The following is a 20832-nucleotide window of genomic DNA, read 5'->3' as shown; positions in this document are numbered from 1 at the left end:
AATACCTAGAATAACACAGTTTACTTCTGCTTCACATGATATGACACCAGCTTTTCTGCTTCTTATTTCTCTACCTTTCTGCCAAGGATTGTTTTTTTCTTTGCAAACAAGGTGATTTTGACAGACAGCTGAACGGGCCTGTTAATGGTCTCCTGTCCCTGGTGATCATGCAGAATCTGTTCAGCAATGTATTAAAGTCCAATCCAAATTCGTGACTGACTTTTTTCTGTTTTCTTTCCGGTTGTTGCTTCGTCTCAACACATGCTTCCGGGCACACTGGGGTCTGTGGTGAAAAAAAAATCCATTTATCAAGGGAAGACCATTTAAAAAGTTTTCATGAATCATATTTGGCTGCTTTTATTGAGTGGAGCTCAGAGTGGTTTGCATTACACAGTGGATAACAGTGTTTTTCATTTTTCAACCTCTCACTCTCATTCTCAGCACAACCACTGACTTCCACTGATGACACCGCATGCTCAGTTACAGCCTCTTTGATAACACTGAACATCAGCCCTTTCAAACATGCTTAGCTACCACTAAATTACATCAAACATGTACAGTAGCTAGAGGTTCTTCTGATACTGTGTCTCTACTGTAGTTTTTCTACTGTTGAACACACTGAACATGCTTCTGGCTAAATGCTTCCTTATATAACCTAAAAGAGATCACTGGCTGTTAAAAACGAGTATGAATATGAAAGCTAACTACCAGGAGCATGTGGAGCTGACCATTGTCGAGGTTGAAAACCTTATGGAAAGCACAACACCACCCCTTAGTGCCCAAAAGTGGTATTACACCTACTTGAAACACCACATTTTATATATATATATATATGTATGTATAAGATCATAAAGCCATTTATAAACAAATGTTGGTGTCAGCCTACTTATAAATATCCAGGTGTTAACTTGTAATTATAGGGAGCTGAATTGGATCTATTTAGTGAAGAAGAAGAAGAAGAAGAAGAAGAAGACAGGAGAGCGGATATGACGTCAAGGTCCGGCCTCCAAAACAACCGGGTGCAGTTCCTTGTATTATGAAAACTCCTGAATGGCAGTGTTGGGTAACTGCTGTTTCCTCGCCCTTATACAACAGCATGTGGAGCTCTGAAGGACTACTGCTCGTCTAGCTCTGGATATTATTATTCAAAGAAAGTTCTTCCACTGACGGCAGCTAGCATGGCGAGGAGGAGAGAGTGCGCAAACACGGGGGGCGACACAAAGAAACTGAAGCAGGTGCTGAAAGCGAAGAGCTGCGGGGCAAAAACAAGAGCGAAGAAGAAAGATGCTGGTATGAAAAGTCGGAGTTGCCTAAAATGTGTGTCTGTCATTAAATAAATGGAACCTCTAGCCCCCAATAGTTAGGAAATTAAGTGAAGTACAGGGGAGGTTAGCTAAGCGGTCTGTGCACAGTGAGCCTGGGTTCATGAATAAACTTACACACGTTCATCTGAGGAAGAGTTTCACACAGATGACTAACATCAGCATTAGCTGTAGTAAATGAAAAATACTACTTCACAATATTATAAAATAATTGAAATGTAAAACACATCCTCTGTCATCCATTCCCTCTGACTGCTCTGAGAAGCAGTTTTTGTGCAGTTATAACGTGACAAAAATATAATTTATGTCACACATCAATGCAAAGCTTCGGTTTATTGGAGGCAATGCGTAATATCGAGCTATTATGGCCATAACCATAAAGGCACTGTATGAGCATCCAGGTGCACTGCTTAAGGATGTGCATGGTTGCTGAAGTGGATCTGCTGGCCCAGATGCACATCTGTGCTCCACATACCAAAACACCAACCATATTTTGTGCATAGATGGTGTACGTGTGTGTGTTAACTTCTTAATCCTGCTGGTTTGTCTGCAGCTTCTCAGACGTGATCTCTGACGTGTATTTGAATAAGAGCATTATCTCTGTGGTGTATATAGTAGTGATAAACCAAATTTCAGATTTTAGGCTAATACAGGCATCTGGTTTAAAATAACCAATATTTTTTCTGGAATTTTTTTTCATTTTTATTGTTGATTTTTCCTCCGTTGGATTAAAGAATCAAAAATTCATATAGATTTCTTTATTCTTCAGTGTTAGAGGCATTTAGGTCATCCATCTTATGTACTCATAGGCCAGTATCAGCACTTCCCTTCATGCTTTGCGGTAAATCATTCATAAACTGTGGTTTTCATTCAGATAAACAATGCTGTTGCACTTCCTACAGTGGCACAAAAATGATTCTCTAGACAATTAGGACACTTTTGTCAATTTTCTGTAGCAAAAAAAAGAAAGAAAAAACATCTTTATTCAGAAAATTGGCTTGCAATATAATACATTTTTAGGGTGGTTGTACTTCTGTTTTGTATTGACGTGTTTTCCTTTATTCTCAGTCAAGCACAGAGGCTTCAAAACATCTTTCAATCTGTTTTACCAGGTGAGGACATCAAAGATAAAGAGGAAAAGATAGAGAGGAAGGTCATCCCTAAGCCCCGCGCGCCCTCAAAGCGAGCAGCAGGAAATAAATTGTCTTCCCAATCTGACACCAGCTCTGCTGTCAATACCAGCAAATACTTTGAGTCACCCATTATGGAGGAAAATGATAGCGAAGATGACTTTGATATGGTGACCTCCCCACCACGACTTAAGGTGAACACCAAGAAACCAGAGAAAGAAGAAGAAGAAGGGGAGGACAGTGAGGAGGAAGATGAGGATGATTGGGAAGAAGTGGAAGGTAAGTGTAAAATCCGTAACATTTGTAATAACGTTATAATGTTTTGTTTTGTTTTTTATTCCTATGCTAAGCGGGGAGTAATGGAAAACAAAGGAAATGAATAGTGTGTGTGTGTTAATCAGAGCTAGCTGAGCCGCTGGGTCCACTCGAGCCTCTAGAACCCGTCCTGCCCTCTGAGCCTGTGGAGATTGAGATCGAGACCCCAGAAGTCAGAAAGAGGTAAGTGAATATAGAATATGCACATGCTCAACATAAAATTTTAAACTTTTGAAAATAAAATAGCTCTTTAAAAAAAGAGTTGCAAAACAGACTTTTTTGTGATATTATTTCTTAAACAGTTGAGGTGTTAATCTGTAAAATGAAATGAACACAGGAAGACATCCAAAAGTCAATCAAAACAAATCAACCTCATTATTAAAACTCAGGAATCACTAGCATAATTTAAATAAAGTTTCATTGTGTTCATGCTCTGAGTTTAATTAGATTTTGTTTATATCAAAACAATCTGAATGTAGCTCCAGACATTGTTAGCTGATGTCTCCAAACTCCCGATCCTCTCATTATATTCAGGAAAACATTTTTGGGTCATGGAGTTTCATTCAAATGTACATTAGTATGAATTTTCTCCACAGGTGTCAGGAGAGGGACCTGTAATTGTGTGTTTATGTGATTAGTTTGTGGAAAATGCGTTATCTATGGGTGTGCAGTTAATGGTATATTTGTTTTAACCCAATAATCATGATTTCTGATTGGCCAGGCAAAAAAAGAAGGCGGAACTTGAGACGTATCTGAGGCGAATGGTGAACCGATATAAGAAGGACCTGCTGATAGACACCCACAAGGTGAAAACACGCTGTTTAGTTCTACCTTTCCTTTCATGGTGCTTCTCTAGCTCATCCCTGACGTTCCGAACCTTTGATTGGTCTCTTAGGTCCACCTCATGTGCCTGATAGCCAGCGCCATGTTCCGCAACAGGTTGTGCAGTGAACCAGACCTGCTGGCCGTCACTCTGTCGCTCCTGCCTGCCCACTTCACCATGGCAGCTAAGCGCATCGACCAAAACTACCTCTCTGGGCTGCTTAAATGGTATGTACTTATAAATGTGAAGTTCCTGAAACTATTTTAATGCCAGAATGTGTAAAACTGAGAAATTTGTACAATAGTGACAATAGAGCTACTATTCAGAAGCCATCAGTCACTGGTAGCCTTCTATAATTATCGCCATATCTTATGATTCCATTTCCATCCATCCGGCTCTCTTCTTTCCCAGGTTTAGAGCAACATTTACCCTCAACTCCAGTCTTCCCTGTGAAGAGCGTCCGGACCCCCAGAGGCTCCTCGAGAGGCGACTGGGAAGCCTCTCAGCCAGAAACCACGAGGAGATGACTCACGTTAGTAGTTTGGCATGAAACTGGTCCATTTTCTATAAAACAGTGCCCCTAGTTGGACGTACAAATGAAAAATAAATAATTATGCACCTGTGTTTCCTGCAGCTGTTTCTCTTGGTCCTACGCTCTCTGCAGCTCTTCTGCCGATTGGTCCTTTCTTTGCAGCCGATTCCTTTCAAAGCCCCATCAGCCAAGGTACTGACAGTTTGTTGTTTTTCCTTTAAGAAGACACTGCGGTATAATTACAACAGTCACGTTTGGATAACTGCTGCAGTTTAATGTATAGAACACATTTTTTAAAGCCTTCTATTAAAAAATGAACCATTTTGCCAAAAATATTCACTCACACATCCAAATCATTGAATTCAGGTGTTCCAGTCTCTCCCATGGCCACAGGTGTATAAAATCAAGCACCTGGGCATGCAGACTGCTTGTATAAACATTTGTGGCAGAATGGGTCGCTCTCAGGAGCTCAGTGAATTCCAGTGTGGTGCTGTGATATGATGCCAACTGTGCAACAAGTCCAGTCATGAAATGTACTTCCTACTAAATATTTCACAGGCGATTGTTAATCCCAGCTATGAACTCGCCTGTGAAGTGGTAAGCCACATAAAATCACAGAGCTGGGTCGGTGGTTGCAGTTACTACACATCTCCAAACTTCATGTGGCCTTCAGATTAGCTCAAGATCACTGTGTAGAGAGCTTCAGTGAAGTAGTTTCCACAGCCAAGCGGTTTCATACAAGCCTTATATCACCAAGTACAATGCAAAGTGTCGGGTGCAGTGGTGTAAAGCACGCCACCACTGGACTCTAGAACAATGGAAATGCATAAGTGCAAAGCAAGGTCAGCAAAGACATGGATGAGCAAGTTTGGTGTGGAGGAACTGGCCTGCACCGAGTCCTGACCTCAACCCAAAAGAAAATCTTTGAGATGAGTAAGAGCGGAGATTATGAGCCAGGCGTTCTCGTCCAACATCAGTGTCCGACCTCACAGATGTACTTCTGAAAAAATGGTCAAAAAGATCCATAAACACTCCTAAATCTTGTGGAAAACCTTCCCAGAAGAGTTGAAGCTGTTGTAGCTGGAAAGAGTGGAAAAAACATCATATGGGATTTTACTCAAGTTCATATGCATGTGAAGGCAGACGAGCAAATACTTTTGCACTTTACCTAATACTTTAACCTGTAAAAAATGAATAAACTGTAATATAAGTGAAAATACAAAAGGTACAGCCTAAGCTGTGGTGTCAGGTTCTTATTAAAAGGATACAGCCACCAATTTTATCACACTTACATATGCCTCTATATACAGTATTTCAACTCATTGCAGTATTGCATATGCAGTGGTGTCTGCCATTTGATTTTAAGGTTGTTCTGTTCTTACAAACATGCTGTTGGAAATATCTCATTTCTGCAGGCCAAAGGGGCTAGAACATCTGCTGGTGCCCCAGAAAAGAGCAACACAAGCAAGGAATCATCCAAAACAAACTCCCCTGAGCCAAAGATTTCTCCTGGCACCAAGAGACCAGCAGGAGGGAGAACGATCAAAGGAGACGTAGGAGGAAAGAAAGCAAAGAAGAAAGAAAAGGATGAGGAGGAAGAGAAGAAAGTTGTAGTATCAGGGGGGCAGAGACCAAAGAATTCAAAACGCCGCAGTGTTGCCTCAAAGGTCAGCTACAAGGAAGAGAGCAACAGCGAAGGGGAGGAGGATGGAGGGCTTAGTGACGAAGATGAGTTTCAAGCCACCAGTGAGGATGACAGTGAGGATTCAGAGAGTGGGGTTAAATCTAAAAAGGGGAATAAAGGGAAAGGGAAGGCCAAGGGCACACACAGCAGAAATACTGCAGCTCCAAAGAGAATAAGCAGTGGAGGTAAAAAACAGGTAAAAGATGAGGAGGATGGAGACTTGGAAGAAGAAGAGGAAGAAGGAGGAGAAGGAACAACGAGCAATGGAACAAAAAGGAGGAGTGGGGCAAAGAGAGAAGGCCCAGGTGCAGACGAGTGGTTAGAGGTGTATCTGGAGAAAACAGCTTCCTGGGTTTGCGTAGATGTGGATCACGGTGTTGGAGTTCCTCAACTCTGCTACCGGAATGCAACCACACCGGTGACATATGTGGTGTCTGTGGACGGGGACGGGTTTGTGAAAGACCTGGGAAAGAAGTATGACCCGACTTGGATGACATCATCCAGGAAGAGGCGGGTGGATGATGACTGGTGGGAGGAAACGCTTGAGCCATTCTTGGGACCCGAGGACGAGAAAGACATAAAGGAAGACAAGGAGGTGACTCCGATTTTTTTTTCTATTTTTTTTTTTTTTTTTACTGTTCTGCACAATTCTTCTTACCAAAACCAGTGGCCACATCACATGTCCTGTATGCATCATATGGATTAGCTGGGAATGTTCAATGTACACGTGATTTTACTCTATTTTTAACATTGAATTCTTTCCTCCTAGTCAAGAAATTGCTGTGGCCCATCAGCTACTCCCATCGTTAACAATGCAAGAATGGCATGAAAGGAAACAATGTCTTGACCTACTTCAATTTCTTTCTTTGCTCTGCTCTCCCAGCTTCAGAAAACTCTTCTGAACAAACCCCTGCCAGTGTCTGTAGCGGAGTATAAGAACCACCCGCTGTATGCCTTAAAGAGACACCTGCTGAAATATGAGGCCATCTATCCTACTACAGCCACTGTGCTGGGATACTGCAGAGGGGAGCCAGTATACTCTCGGTAACTAGTTAAACTTTCATCACAGATGCATTTTAGTTCAAGTATACCTCGAAATCCATCGCACATAATGCTTTTTATACTGTGCAGTCTGTGTTAACCTAGTTAGTTATGTCTTATCGCTAAACCAAAAAAGCAAGGGAAAACTGGGATTTCAGTGTGAGAGGGGAAAAAAAGGACTGTCGTCATTCATGTCCTGTTTAAATCTTTATCCATCTCTAGGGACTGTGTGCACACCCTGCACTCCAGAGACACGTGGCTGAAAGAAGCAAGGACTGTCCGGTTAGGGGAGGAGCCATACAAGGCAAGCTCTTTTTTGTTTGCTTCTCTTCCCTTCCTCAAAAGGAGACATTTTGTGGTTAGTTTCTCTGTTACATCAGTTTGTTTTTAACTCAGTCACACTCTGACCTGAAGGCAGTTGTAGCTGAGCGGTGTTCATTAGCATGTTTCATGACTGAGGAGGAGAGTTTATCCTGGTAATGAAAACACAGTTTTTCTAAATGAACCAGCCCTGTGATCAAGCCTGCACTGAGTATTCAATAGAGACTGATAGGTATTCATAAATATGGGAGTTTGAGGGTTCTCCGTATCTTAGCTCTTCCTACGACTTGCACTCTTTTAGATAGAAACCTCTGATGTTATGCCAGAGATCTGCTGAAACCACTTCTCCAGTTTAAGGATTACAGCTCTTAATGTTCCTGCTACCACTTGAACCACTTTGGACTTTACCTTCCACATCTGCTCCAGCTGTTCTTTCAGCTCCTGGTACTTCTGTGTTTTCCCATGCCCCTTCTTCTTGATGTTCCTGCTTGCTGGGATTGCCACATCTGTCACAACTGTGGTCTTCTGCTTCTTGTCAATCACCACTATGTCAGGTTGGTTTACCACTAGCTGCTTGTCAATCTGGAACTCAAACCCCCACTGGACTTTATCCCTGTTATTCTCACACACCTTTGGTTGTGTATGTGGTACAGATGTTCCAGTACACTGTCCCAATCACTTGGATGTGCCTCCCATCTGTCAATGGGCCGTGCTCGTTACTCTTCCTTTTCCTCATCACCGTCTGTCTTCAGCTGCCTGAGGTGTTCTTGTAGCAGCTCATCTCAGGGGCCATCTTCGTTATCTATTAGCCGATGCTCCATGGTTTATTACAGATTGTGGGTCTGACAATAAGCCAGGGGTTCAAATCTCGATAAGGGCATGCATGCAGTAAGGGCCCCTAGCTAGGCCCGCCCAAGCCTACTTCAGAACATGAGTGTGAGATATAGAGCCAAAGCCATACCGGCTCAGACATTGCCCAGCTTAACAAGGTCCACATCAGGCATTTAGGAACCAGGACATACTGATGAGAAGTGGGCAACAGGAATAAAGCATACATGGACAAGGACTAATAATATGGAATTGATGGAATGCTACCAATATTGCTCCCAGATCTTAAACCTGACCCCATGAATAAACTGTTATTGCTAGAGATATATTTGTCTTGAAGAATGACTGATGTAATTATGAAATGATATAAGGTGTAAAATCTTGCAAACCTTTCCTTTCCTGTTATTGATGTTCTGCTGAGTGCAGATGTATTGAATTCTTCTTGTAGCACTGATGCTATTAAATCCTAGTTCGGCTTAATTGGATTAATTGGATCAATTGTATCAACGGCATCGTCAAGGTGACAGGAAGGGGGAATCATAACAGACTGAGGCTGCTGCATACTGAATAGACACACAGATAATGTGGAAACATGAAATGCTTTGGTGACTTTATGAACTCACAATATAAACACGTCTTTTCCTTTTTAGATGGTGAAGGGCTTCTCTAATCGTTCCCGTAAGGCCAGGATGACGTCTGAGCTGAAGGATGAGAATGACCTGGCTCTGTTTGGAGAATGGCAAACTGAAGAGTACCAGCCGCCGATAGCCGTGGATGGGAAGGTATGTATATGTGTGTGTGGGATTGAGCATCACATTCAGAAGATTAAGCGAAACAAAGTTTTATGAGCAACATAAGAACCAACAGGATAAAGTGTCAGTGTCATTGTGTTTTTGTATGTTTTCCTCAGGTCCCACGTAATGACTACGGTAATGTCTACCTGTTTAAACCCTGTATGTTGCCGGTGGGCTGTGTTCATATCAGGTTGCCCAACCTGCACCGCGTGGCCAGGAAACTGAACATTGACGCAGCGCCTGCAGTCACAGGTTTCGACTTCCATGGAGGATACTCGCACGCTGTGTAAGATGACTCTGAGGAGCCTTCGGTGGGGTGTAAACACAATTAAGCAGATGGATACGGTCATACGGGAGAATCTCAGGATGAACAACTGCACCGAGAGTTAGAATTTCACAATATTGAGGGACTTTCAAACAAAATCATGCATTTTTTGACCCGTGCACATCATTATCGATTCCTAGACAGACTCATTAAATCGTGATATTTTCTTAAAAAACAGTTTGTGTTTGTTTTCAAGTTTTAGTTGTGAAGGCAGATACTGATAACAGTATCTTCAAATTTCAATCACAACTGTGGGTTTTGTTTTGTTTCTTTTGAAAGCTTAATTAGTTGCTTTCCAAATTTATCTGTATTGTTTCCAGCGAGCTTATTTTCATCTCATTAGTTGGCTTTGGGTAAAATCCCTCTCTGTGAGCATTTGCATTGAATCATTTCAGTGTTTAAAATAAAAAGATCAAAATCAGGATGTTTTTACTCCTAAAGAAAGAAATGAAATAAATGCACTTGTTACAAACATGTCAAAGCTAAGGGGATATTTGCTCACCTGTGTGTGTTTCAGCACTGACGGCTATATTGCGTGTGAGGAGCACGAGGAGGTCCTCAGAGCTGCGTGGGTGGAAGAACAAGAGCTTCAGAAACAGAAGGAGAAAGAGGTGTGTTTTCTTTCATGTCACTAATTTGACAATTATTGATTACAACCCTGTAAAATTACCAGATTATGTAGTTTAGGTGGGAACTTTAACACAAAGTATCAGCTGTTACTTTCAAGTAGAAACCTGTACGTGACAGGCTTAATTTTTTTTCTTTTCTTGCAACATCTAGAAAAAAGAGAAGAGGGCCATCTCCAACTGGACTCTGCTGGTGAAAGGACTCCTGATCAGAGAAAGGCTTAAAAAGCGTTACAACAAGAAGAACCAGGGATTGGGGAGCCTTGCTCATGGAGGTGACGCCGAAGGGTTTTCCTCAGATGAGGAGGCTGCTGAGGGTGAAAGTCCGGGAGCTAAGACGGCATCCGAGACTCTAGCAATGTCCTGGCCTCAGAACAGACAAGCAGAGGAGGATGGTGGAAATGCCAGCGGACTGAAGAAGAAGAAAGTAACAAAACGAGAGAAGAAGGGTCAAGAGCAACATTTATTCCCCTTTGAGAAAGTGTGATGTTGGAGACCACCTTCATGTTTTTGTAAAGCAAAGATTGATTCCATTATGCTGTTAAAGAAGCACTTTCACTGACTTCTTGCAACATTTAGTTTGGAAGATGTTCACATCACTTCAAAGCAGGATGCTGCATGGGTCACTGAAATACCCTGGAGCCTTTGGAAGTAACGCTGGAAGGAAAGGAAAGGAAATACGGGAAGCGAGGAGAAGGTGACGACATAAAGCCTCACTGTTCATAGCTCCATTTTGGTGTACACTGTATTGTAAGATTTTTATGTGAGAACTTCATGGACATACAAAATGACAGTAAGAGGGGAAAAAAAACATGCATATGTACAGCAACAGTATAGGTTGTCATGGAGACTGTGGAAGTGTCCTTACATCTTCATGTGTATTAGGTGAGTATTGGGCACTGATATCAGGTTTAAATATTCAGTGCTTCAAACTTTGACCAGTACAGACAGGTTTGAACCTGCTGGGCACGTTAATGTTGGCATTTAGAGCTTATGCTGACATGAATGGATAGCTTGCGTGGCAATTAAACACAATACCTCCTGTGCTAACACTACAAATTATAATGAATGGTAAAAATAAGCACACAGCATCTGTGCTCCTGTCAGCTGCTGCTGTTCTATCACATTCATGTTAGCAGTTTTTTCCCCAACCTGCAGGTCTGACCAAATAAGAGCATAGCTTCTGTTACTGGCTCAATGTAAATGTTTTGTTTTTTTACAAAGAAAGTCATTCCGCTGATTTACTTTTGTCAGCTGATTTTTTTTTTATACTCATGTTGGGTAAAGATCTGACAGAGCCATTGTAAGGAACCAACCACTGTGCACATTTAAGTTGATCTGTGGATATAGACTCCTCATCTAACAAAGTATATGCAGACTATATGACAGTTTTTAATGAGTGTATAACTTGAAAATCACTAAAACTGTTCTTTCATTTTTGATTTATCTTTAGTGCTTCGTGTCCTCTTTGCCTGTTTAGCAGGAGGTTTGCTTATATCTCCTCTTCTCTTTGTCATTGTTTGCATTCAGTATTTCTTTTACACTCATTTCTTTTACATATTAGGCACCATTTTATAACTTTTGGCTGTATATTATTGTTTCCGACACTGAAAAAAAGACAGAAAGAAAATACCATCCATAAGTCAAAATTTCAAGTTCAAATTTTAGGATCATATTTTCTTCTAAATTTGAGTTGGTAAATAGAAATTTTGAGATGCCTGACTGTAAATTGTGAGATAATAACATAACAATGACAAATTGATGAAAAAAACATTGTTTTGTAATTGTTGGAAGATTTTCCGTACTACATGTCTTCAAACCATTTAAAAGTTGCCAATTGTTCTTGTATGAAATTTATTTTTGTAATAAATGTTTAAATATATTGAAATAAAAAAATGCTGTAGATTTCTTATAGATTATGCTATCTATACTTATTAATTGGACACTTTTAAAGATCATCAAGATTGCCCCATTAACCACCTTGAAATGGTGAGTAAACAAAGGTGTTACTAATTCCATATTAATTATGTTCTTGAAGGTTCAATTGTATTTAGGCACAGAGTCTTGATCACTGTAAACTGCCTGTGTTTACCTACAAAAGGACTGCCAGAAGAGGGCCTGACTTTGGCTTGCTTTTCTCTCAAATTTGGATTTTTCTAATTTTCTTATGAAAAGGTAATGATTGTTTACGAGGTTTTTAGGTAGACTGTAAGGCATTCCTTAAAAGTAAAGACAACATCAGTGTAAACTGCAGATGTAAAATGTGTCATGTTGCAGCAGTAACAGCTGACTGAACATCAGCTCCATTAGAAGATCCATCTTCCTCCTCAGCAATTCCACCCTATTACCATACCATTTCCCTCTGGGGCTTAGCCCTCGACTTCTCTCAGGCACTCCTGAGAAGCACAGCAGAGGATAATGCATAGTTTATCAAGCCATCACTCCTATACTTTCATAGCAGAAGAACTGTAAGTCTAATGTTTCAGTCTAGCTGAAGAGCTGCATTAGACTGCCTGCAGTTACAGCTTTAGGAGGAATGGAAACAAAAGCAGGAGCAATTTAGAAATGCAGCTTTATGATGCCAGGATGCATTTGATACCAAAGACTATCAGTTACTGGCATGAAACGATCAAATTTCATAAAGTGACATTCGAGGATCAGGATAAACAGCAGGCATATGCACATACATATATATATATATACACACTCCTACACTGCCGATGCACGGCCAGTAGGGGTTGTAGAAGGGCGTAAAACTAGAAACACGTTTAACACAACGATACTCAATTGAAAACCCATTTGCTAAAAGCAGTGGAGGAAGTATTCGAATCCTAAAGTACTCGGGTGCAAGTAAAAGCCTTCTTACAGTTACATAGATAAAAGCAACCCGTATATCATCGCCAGAGTACCACTAATAATAATAATAAAAAAAAAGTTATCCGTGTGGGAAAATATTTAATATTTAAAAACAGGATTGTGCTGTATAGCTAACAGAGGCAATTTCTAGCTGCAACAAATGATAACTTGCATTATACATGAATCAGATTTTTAATAAATACTGAGAAATATCACAAGTACTCTGGTTGATAACAAGAGCAGTTGCCAGTTTTTTGTCAACCTGGCTCAATTACGAAGGTAAATATGTTGCACTGTGTGAGAGCTTTAATCTTGTAAGCGTTTGTTAAACATGAAGTTTCCAAAAGTAACTATTTTTTAGATTACTGAACGGGCATAAGGAAACACAGTTCCAGACGAGCTTGAAAATGTGACGTCATTCAGGGGTAAAACCGCAAAGAATTCTGGGAACTCGTGGCAAGAGGTACTAGCGCACGCAGGCTTTCAATTGAAATCAGTTATACAGCGATAAAAAGAAACACAAAAAATGGCAAGAAGCTGTTGTATTAATAACTGCAATAGCCGGTCGCATGACAGCCACGGAAAGCCGACGGGTAAAGAGATCGGTTGTTATCGGATTACGTCATTGAAGAGAAATTGTTCGAGCCATGTTTCCGAAGTAACAAAGATGCGACGGGTGGCCTGGATTGCAGCCATTCAAAGACAAAATATAACGTCCCAGAACACTCCAGCTCACAGGTTAGTCTGCTCCAAAGCATTTCCACAAAGGTCAGTCTTCTGTTGTAGTTAATACGTCATTTTTCTTAACATAATTGGTGATATAGGTTACAAGCAAGTCTGGCGCTGAACAGAAATTGTCGCGCTATGCTCCTTTGTTTATTGTGCATAAATAGTAAATTGTCCTGACACAATATTGCGTTTCGCTTCTGTTATTACCAAGGTACATTGACAAAAACATGTACTTTTATTCACAGGATAAAACAGGTTTTTTTGTATCACTAATTGCCCAGTACGATTACAGCATACAATATTATTGTCACTGCTACATTTCTGTGATGCGTACCAGAAATTATTTCCACTACTAATTAATAGTTGAGCTCAAAGGTTATATTAATAAACGGTTAACGAATGTGTATTTATGAAGACGATTTGTGAGACTGGTAAACTTATGATATGTACGATGGTCTTTACTTTCTACACAGTGCATTTCAAGGTCCTGCACCCATCCGTCGGTAAACTGTACCTGGGCTTGTTGCAGTGACCCGAAGTTACTAAACTTCATGAGTGTATGCACTCACTCCAAGAAGCGTATAATTATAAATATGAGCGTGGTGAAAGTTGGGCAGCACGCTAACGTATTTTGTCCCTCTGTGTGCTCGTAAGGGTCTGACCCTTTCACTCCTTTGATTTTTTTTCCTCCTATCTTTTCTTTGACTTTTCATCAAGTCTGTCTTTGTACGGACCGGCATTGTTCTCCTTCGTTTTGTACATACCTTTTTGGGAGGCAAAGAAAAAGCAAGAATTTATTGGAACCGAAGAATGAACGTTTTGCGGTGCTGCAAATGCTTGCATTTGATGCGGTACTTGGATTGTTTTGCCACGAGTTCCCGGCATGCAATGCGCGAAAGTCACGTGGTCTGTCAATCTCTATACAGTTACTTATGGAATCTTTATAACCTGGATGGGATTTAGGTGCCACGTTATAAGAGCAATATGCCGGGAGAGAATTTTCTATGTGTGTAAACCATCGACTGTATACAGTGGACATAGGCTACAGTATTCTGAGAAATTTGAATTTAGAATTAATCCTCTTTTCAGCATGAAATCGATAAATCAATCTCTCTGCATAGTGAAGGTCAAATTATATTGATCAAAACATGCATTTAACCAGATGCATGTTTGGAACAAAACAAGGCAGATCTTTGGTGCTTGAATACTACCGGACAAAACAAGAAGTGCTGCATCTTTCTTTACAGAGAGAGAGAGAGAGCGCAAGACTGCGAGAGAAACGCGGACGTGACGTCACTGTTAAGTACCCCTGTAACGGTCTATCTTCCGCCTACCAGCCAAGCAAAAGCGTGTAAATCGCTCTTAGGATTTCCTTACTCCAAACTCGCCTCTGGTTGTCACCGCGGGCTGACTTGACTCTGCACTAAGAGGTAAACCCCACCGACTTTAAACAGTGGAAATCCACGCAGCGGTTGTGTAAATGTGCCTCTTTGCTCCCGAGCTTCTCCAGAGGCCCTTGTTTACATCTCGATCCCCGGACTAGAGTGGATGAGAGGCGGAGGCACAGCGGGAGGGGAATGAGGAGGAGGGGTGGCTACCTGGCTAGCTCTTATGTTGTCAATTCTTGTTGGGGAACACATTAAAAGTGTTGCTTGAAAACTTTTGCAAGTGTGTTATGAAGGTGTTCAACAGTCGTAACTCGTCCGAGTCGTGGATTTGCAATTGCGTGACTTCCTCTGCTCAACAGAAATACCAGTACGCTAGCCAGGGAGCTAATCCGGCTAACGGTAAGTTAGCCAGCTGTTGTGTGGATTTAACTTCAGAGGCGCTTTGAGCCGAAACGCTGAAGACCAGGAACGACCGGGTGCTTATTTGCGTAATTTAATCTCGACTCTCCGCTACCCTCATCCTCCCACAAGACCTGTTATCAAACCTGTGCTGAGTCGCTGTAATACATTAGCCTAGCAAGATGTGTGTCACCCAGTTTGCTGCCTATTTTTATCCTGGATCGGGTGGAATGCGAGCGTTCGTCTGTCTGCCGGGGCCGACTGGCAGGCTTTCCCGGCTAACCTTGTTTTCTGTCCAGTGGCTATTTACAAAGTCACATTTTGAACACCGGTGCCAGCAGTCGTCTTTGATCCCGTGTCTGTTGATCAAATCACATGTCGAAATAAGCCTACTAGAGGGGCCTTTGTGCTGTCACTCTTTTAGTTATCCTCAGTGTATTTTCCGTTCAGAAGTGGGGGGTTACTTTGTATTACACGGCGAAGACACACGTTTTCTCCAGAAGTGTAAAAAAAAAAAAAACAAACAAAAAAAAAACGCAAGCTTCTCGCCCATATTTTTAAAAAGTTCTGTGCAGCGTTGGTTTTAGAAAGTAAATGCAGTTTATATAAAGCATCCGTCTGTGTTAGACCCCAGCCGATATACTGGGGGTCCAATATTAGTGGCTAGAATTAGGTAGGAGTTATCTATGCGTATTGGTGTTTATAATATGGAAGCTTGTTTCCTGCACTGATAATGAAACTTTGGGGCATTGTCTCAAAATTTGTAGTTGTTCATATCAGTTCATACCAGAACTCGAAATTCTGATATGACCTGAAATGATGGCTTAGCTGTACCTGGCCCAGTGGTGCAAACAAGCTTGCATATTTATGACTCATAAATGAAAATGTAAAAAGTAAAGAAGAGACTGGTGAAACACCTTTCGCCTCTGTTATGAGTGTTATCGTTGCATACTTTGACCACCCGAAGGGACTTGTTAACTTCACTGTTGGCAACACACATTTTTGGAAACACTAACATAAACAGCTGATGATGTTCAGCAGAGCTAAACAGAGAGTAAACGCATAGCTACACTGAACAGATGCTAATGAAATCTATTTCAGGTGTCTGAAAGGTAAAACAAAAATATTGTGTGTGTGTATGTGTATGTATAAATATCAGATAATCAGATTTGTAAATCGACTAATATCTGTATGATATCAGTCGAGCTAGTCTGGGTAAAAAAAACAAAACAACAACCCGGTTTTGTTGATATGTTGAATCCAGTTGTACGCCACGGCTATACTGTTATGTGCTTGTGATTGTCAGGGTTTAATGGGATCTTTCCAATGTTCAGTAGAATAATATGATGCAAAAGTATTTCAGCATTAAAAGAAACATCAGGAAGGTTCATCCTTGGGAAAGATGTGAGAAGCTGAGTCATGTAAGTGTAACTGAACTATGAACCCTTGAAGTTAGGGACCATGGATTTAATCCAGTCACAGCCATTCATCTTAACATCATCTTCCTTTTTTTTTGTTTTCTAGCTTGTCAGCTATAACAAGATTTAATTTTCTCATTAGACCACATTTTCTGGTAAATGAACCAAATTTGGGAACTAGCAATTGGTCTTCCTGACTTGTTGTGAGGTATGAATCCATTTAAGTGTGTTATTGAGAAATTTTCACAAAAAGTCATTTCAGGCTCTCCTCAGTGTGCAAACCACCAGGTCCTCTGTTCGGAATGACTTTAATCACGAAGTCAACATTTCATCCACACATAACGAAGACAAAGTAATACTAAAATCCACCATCTACCTTCCAGTTAAAGTGTATTTAATCACATCTCACAAAGACTGTTGCCAGCTTGATGCAGTTCACAACACTCTAGGAAAGTCAGTATTGTTAACGGTCAAAAGTAATGGTGGTCAAATTCATTTGACCCAGTATCTCTATCTCATCCATCTGTGTTCCCCAAGGAAGAAGACATGTGATTAGGTTATGTGGTTCATTAGTTCATTCCAGTTTACTTCAGTTTGTCATTAAACTTTTTTTATTGTTTTTTTTTTTTTTTTTTTTGTCTTTTGTTTATTTAGTAACAATCAATTTAAATCAATTGGTTTGTTGGGGAAACATTTTAATCTGTGTTTTATTTTTTTCCTTTTTATCAGAACACAATTTTCTAGAGATTATGGGACATTTGCTTTCTACCACATTGAGGATAACTGATCATTATATTGTATTTTGACCTTGTGAGCCAATGTTCCAAGGTATTACTCAGAGATTCCTAGAAAAGATATCATGGTAGTAGATGTTTGACAGCTGTTCAACCTTATCTGCAGCTTATAAGCTTTTATGTTTTCAAATATGATTTCTATTATTTTATGGTTCCTCCCTTCTTCTTTTTTTCCCCCAACTAGAGTTTATTACTCAGGCTTTTTTAAATTAATTTTATTTTTATCTTTGTTTGTCTGTCAATACATGGTTTTTTTTTGTTTGTTTTGTTTAATTTAGCTTTGAAGTATGTAATTTGTTTACAGAATTATGTAGTAATAAAAAAATAGAAGGGATTTATTTACAGTAGTCTGCAAAAATCAAGTTTATTTGTCAACACAGTCTGAACTCTCTTAGCCATGCTTTGTTGTAATTTCTTAAAGTAGTCTTCAGAAATAGTTCTCCAGGCTCCTTGAAGACATTCAAAGCTTTTGTTCTCTTGTCAAGATGATCCCACTGTTTCAGTAATGTTGAGGTTCGGGCTCTGGGGAGGCTGGTCCATGACTGACAGTGTTCCGCTGTGTATCAGATACTTTTCATCTGCCATTAATCGTTTTTTCGGCCTGCCACTTGTTCTTTGGTCCTCAAATTGTTTAATTTCCTCATGTTTTTGCCAATCTATGCCAGGTTTTTGGGTTATAGCATTTTGGGAATCACCTAGTTGGGGTAAAATATTATTTTTATGCCTGACAAACTGTGTTATCTTTAGCATTTTTTTTTTTTTTATTATAAGAGGAAACAAATTATGTGTTTTTGTGACAGGATGCTAGTATCAAAGTGCATGCAGGTACAATTAGTTTTTGCCAAGTTGTCTGTTATGTATAGACACAACACTGGTTCATATCCTGAGTTAGGCGCCTTCTTTAATGTTTGAATGATTTGTAGGTCAGTGTTAAGAAACTTAACAAACAAACAGAAAAATCTTCAGGAAATAGTCAAGCACAAGGACTGGGTTGAAAATAAGTGAAAAAGCAGCCAAAAACCCCCCACAAAACATTCTTTGAAAGATCTTCAGAAAACCTGGAGAACTATTGCTCGAGAGCACTTTAAACAATTACAAGAAAGTCCGGCTCCTTCAAATGAAAAAATAAAGAAATGATGGGTGGCTGAATGCTTTTGCACAGTACTATAGATTATTTACGTGCTCACTAGGGCAGGGCAATATGGGTAAAAATATTTATCACAATATATATTTGAAAATTTTCCATAGTGATATAATTGATGCGAGACAAAATACTTTACAACTCCACAAATTTATTAGTGCAAAGAAAAAACCCCATCAATGTATTTTCACATAAACAAGCAGCTGTTTGTTTTTTTTTTATGTGCATTAAAGCTATATAAAAAATTTAACAGTGCAAATGCAAATTCCTCACTGACAGTTTAACCAAAAGGTATTTCCAGTGGAAATTGGCCGACATATCCTGAGCATAAACCATAATAGGGCTGGGTATCGTCACTGATTTCTACAATCGATTCGATTCCGATTCACAAGGTCCTGAATCGATTTGAATCGGGGAAATTGTGACTCAGACAGTCAGAAATATTATAATTCTGATCACACATCAGTACATTTCCATATTTTTTGTCTATAAAAAGAAAGCTGACACTTGCGAGACTTTATCAAAGGTGTGAGCATCACAGCAGATGCCTTTGTCAAAGTAACTGAGGATAAAACACAGAAATCCTGGCCTGGGATTTTATAGCAGATGACCTTAAAAATATTCTGCAGTAGATCAAAAATGAAAGAAAACCATTAATCAACATATGAGCATTACCTGATGCTGCTGAAGTGAAGCGGAGCAAAGTTAGAGGTTTTATTAGAGACGCAGCTAAGCGTTTTGCAATTTTGCATAATTAAAAAAAAAATAATTTAATTTGTTCAGCAGGCCTATTGAACAGCAGAAATGAGGCTTTCTTGTCGGAAGTAAGTAAAAGGAAAAAAACAGCGTCCACAGCGCTGTAAACAATGGTAGACTTGTGCGTAATAAGCAAGGGAATAATGCAGAAAACAGATTTTTAGATGTGAAACTGTTCTTGGAGTACACTGAGAGAGAGAGAGGGAGAAAATGAGCTCTGCATGAAGTGTGATTTTATTTTTATTTATTTATTTTTTATCGTGGTGGAAGCAAAACAGGAAAAGTAAGAGGGAATTCATGACGATGTTTATGTGAAGCGTAGTTTGGATCTTCTTTTGCTGCTGGTTCAGTCAATATTGTTTGGAGAGAGATCAAACCTGTAGCTTCAGAATCTAGCGCAAAAAGGACCTAAACACAAAGCGCGGACCCGCCGAAACATCAGAATCAGTGAGCTGTCGGCTTTCAGCCCCGACCGTGTCCGTGCGGTCGGGTGAGAAAGGCGACATCTCACTGATTCTGATCCGTCGGCGGGTCCGCGCTTTGTGTTTACATCTTTGTGCAGAGTCCGTGTACCTGCTCTCATTTACTGTTTTAGCTGTTTGGTGGTTGTTGAAATTTTGTGAGGTTTAACCTGAGGGCAAAAAAAAATATTTAAAAATCGATTCAGGATTTTAATGAATCAATATCACGTTATCCAAATGGTAAAATGGCCTGTATTTGTATAGCGCTTTTACTAGTCGCTAAGGATGCCAAAGCGCTTTCCACAACCAGTCATCCACCCATTCACACACTGCAAGTGTCAGTGCCAGAATCGATTTTAATCGCTAATCAAAACCCACCCCTAATGTATAATATCCACAAAACTTAAAAAGAGTCTACACACACACACACACAATGCGGTAATATTATGTTGAAGCAAAGTACATAGTACTCCGCGAGCCTCCTGACTACGGTAGCCGTAGTTTAGCAAAGTCGTACTAAAACATTTTTTGACAAATGTTTGAGTGCCGGGTACCACATAAAATAGGTTCGGTAATAAAGACGGCCCGCTTGCATGCTCTACCAAAAAATGTGCTTTGTTGTGTATCTGACGGACGAAATCCAAACCAGTTCCACACCACTGAAGTTGCAGCATTTTTACAACCAATTCTGGTTCATCCGTTTCATTCAACGATCCGCTTTCGCTCTTCTCATTCTCCGTCGGCGCCATGCTTTTTCCGCCATGTGCGTATGAAAACGAAGGCACTGCGCATGCGCGTTTTACCCATATTCTATCGCGATATTTCAATTTCTTATCGTTGCCTAACATTATACCGGCATTACCGTAAAATGTATGATATGGCCCAGCCCTAGTGCTCACTTCATTGTACGTGTTTACTTTGTTGAAATGGAGAAAATGGCATTAGAGACTCTCACCAAAATAAGAAAGTCAACATTGAGTGGCTTAGTGCATATGTTGTGTCACTGTATTTTACCATGTGATAATGCAGGCATCGTCTCTAGATTTACTTATGTATTTATTGTCCTTCGTGTACACAAATGGTGTTTGTAAATGAAACTTGAAGGGAGAGGGCAGGCGTGGACAAACTGCTTGTTTTGGATTAAGAAGC

The 20832-nt window shown here is 40.2% G+C and overlaps 2 protein-coding genes across 5 annotated transcripts in view; both read left to right on the top strand.

The window, feature by feature from the left end:
- The first annotated feature begins 365 nt into the window (after nt 1-365).
- The window catches only part of arih2 (ariadne homolog 2 (Drosophila)), a 31758-nt gene continuing 11291 nt past the window's right edge, over nt 366-20832 (top strand). For 2 of the 3 annotated variants that reach the window (XM_040047649.1, XM_040047646.1), the window contains exon 1: nt 14614-14756. The gene's annotated coding sequence lies outside the window, so the exon portion shown is untranslated. Of the gene's footprint in view, nt 377-14613; nt 14757-20832 lie in introns of those variants that run through there. The other variant, XM_040047648.1, reaches the window with a different exon arrangement.
- xpc (xeroderma pigmentosum, complementation group C) lies at nt 964-11618 on the top strand. Of its 2 annotated transcripts, XM_040047644.1 has the most exons (14): nt 964-1290; nt 2435-2731; nt 2854-2950; nt 3489-3573; nt 3663-3817; nt 4002-4122; nt 4225-4314; nt 5538-6401; nt 6690-6850; nt 7070-7151; nt 8647-8778; nt 8907-9076; nt 9633-9726; nt 9896-11618. In XM_040047644.1, the coding sequence occupies exons 1-14, from the start codon at nt 1179-1181 to the stop codon at nt 10226-10228; spliced, it is 2793 nt and encodes a 930-aa protein (XP_039903578.1). In that variant the 5' UTR covers nt 964-1178; the 3' UTR covers nt 10229-11618. The 2 variants fall into 2 exon arrangements, with proteins under 2 accessions (XP_039903578.1, XP_039903579.1); XM_040047645.1 differs by lacking the exon at nt 5538-6401 and having other exon boundaries at nt 965-1290.

Source organism: Simochromis diagramma, unplaced genomic scaffold (assembly GCF_900408965.1).
Source record: "Simochromis diagramma unplaced genomic scaffold, fSimDia1.1 OVJJ01000387.1, whole genome shotgun sequence".
NCBI classification, from domain to species: domain Eukaryota; kingdom Metazoa; phylum Chordata; class Actinopteri; order Cichliformes; family Cichlidae; genus Simochromis; species Simochromis diagramma.
This window is presented reverse-complemented; position numbering and strand designations above follow the sequence as displayed.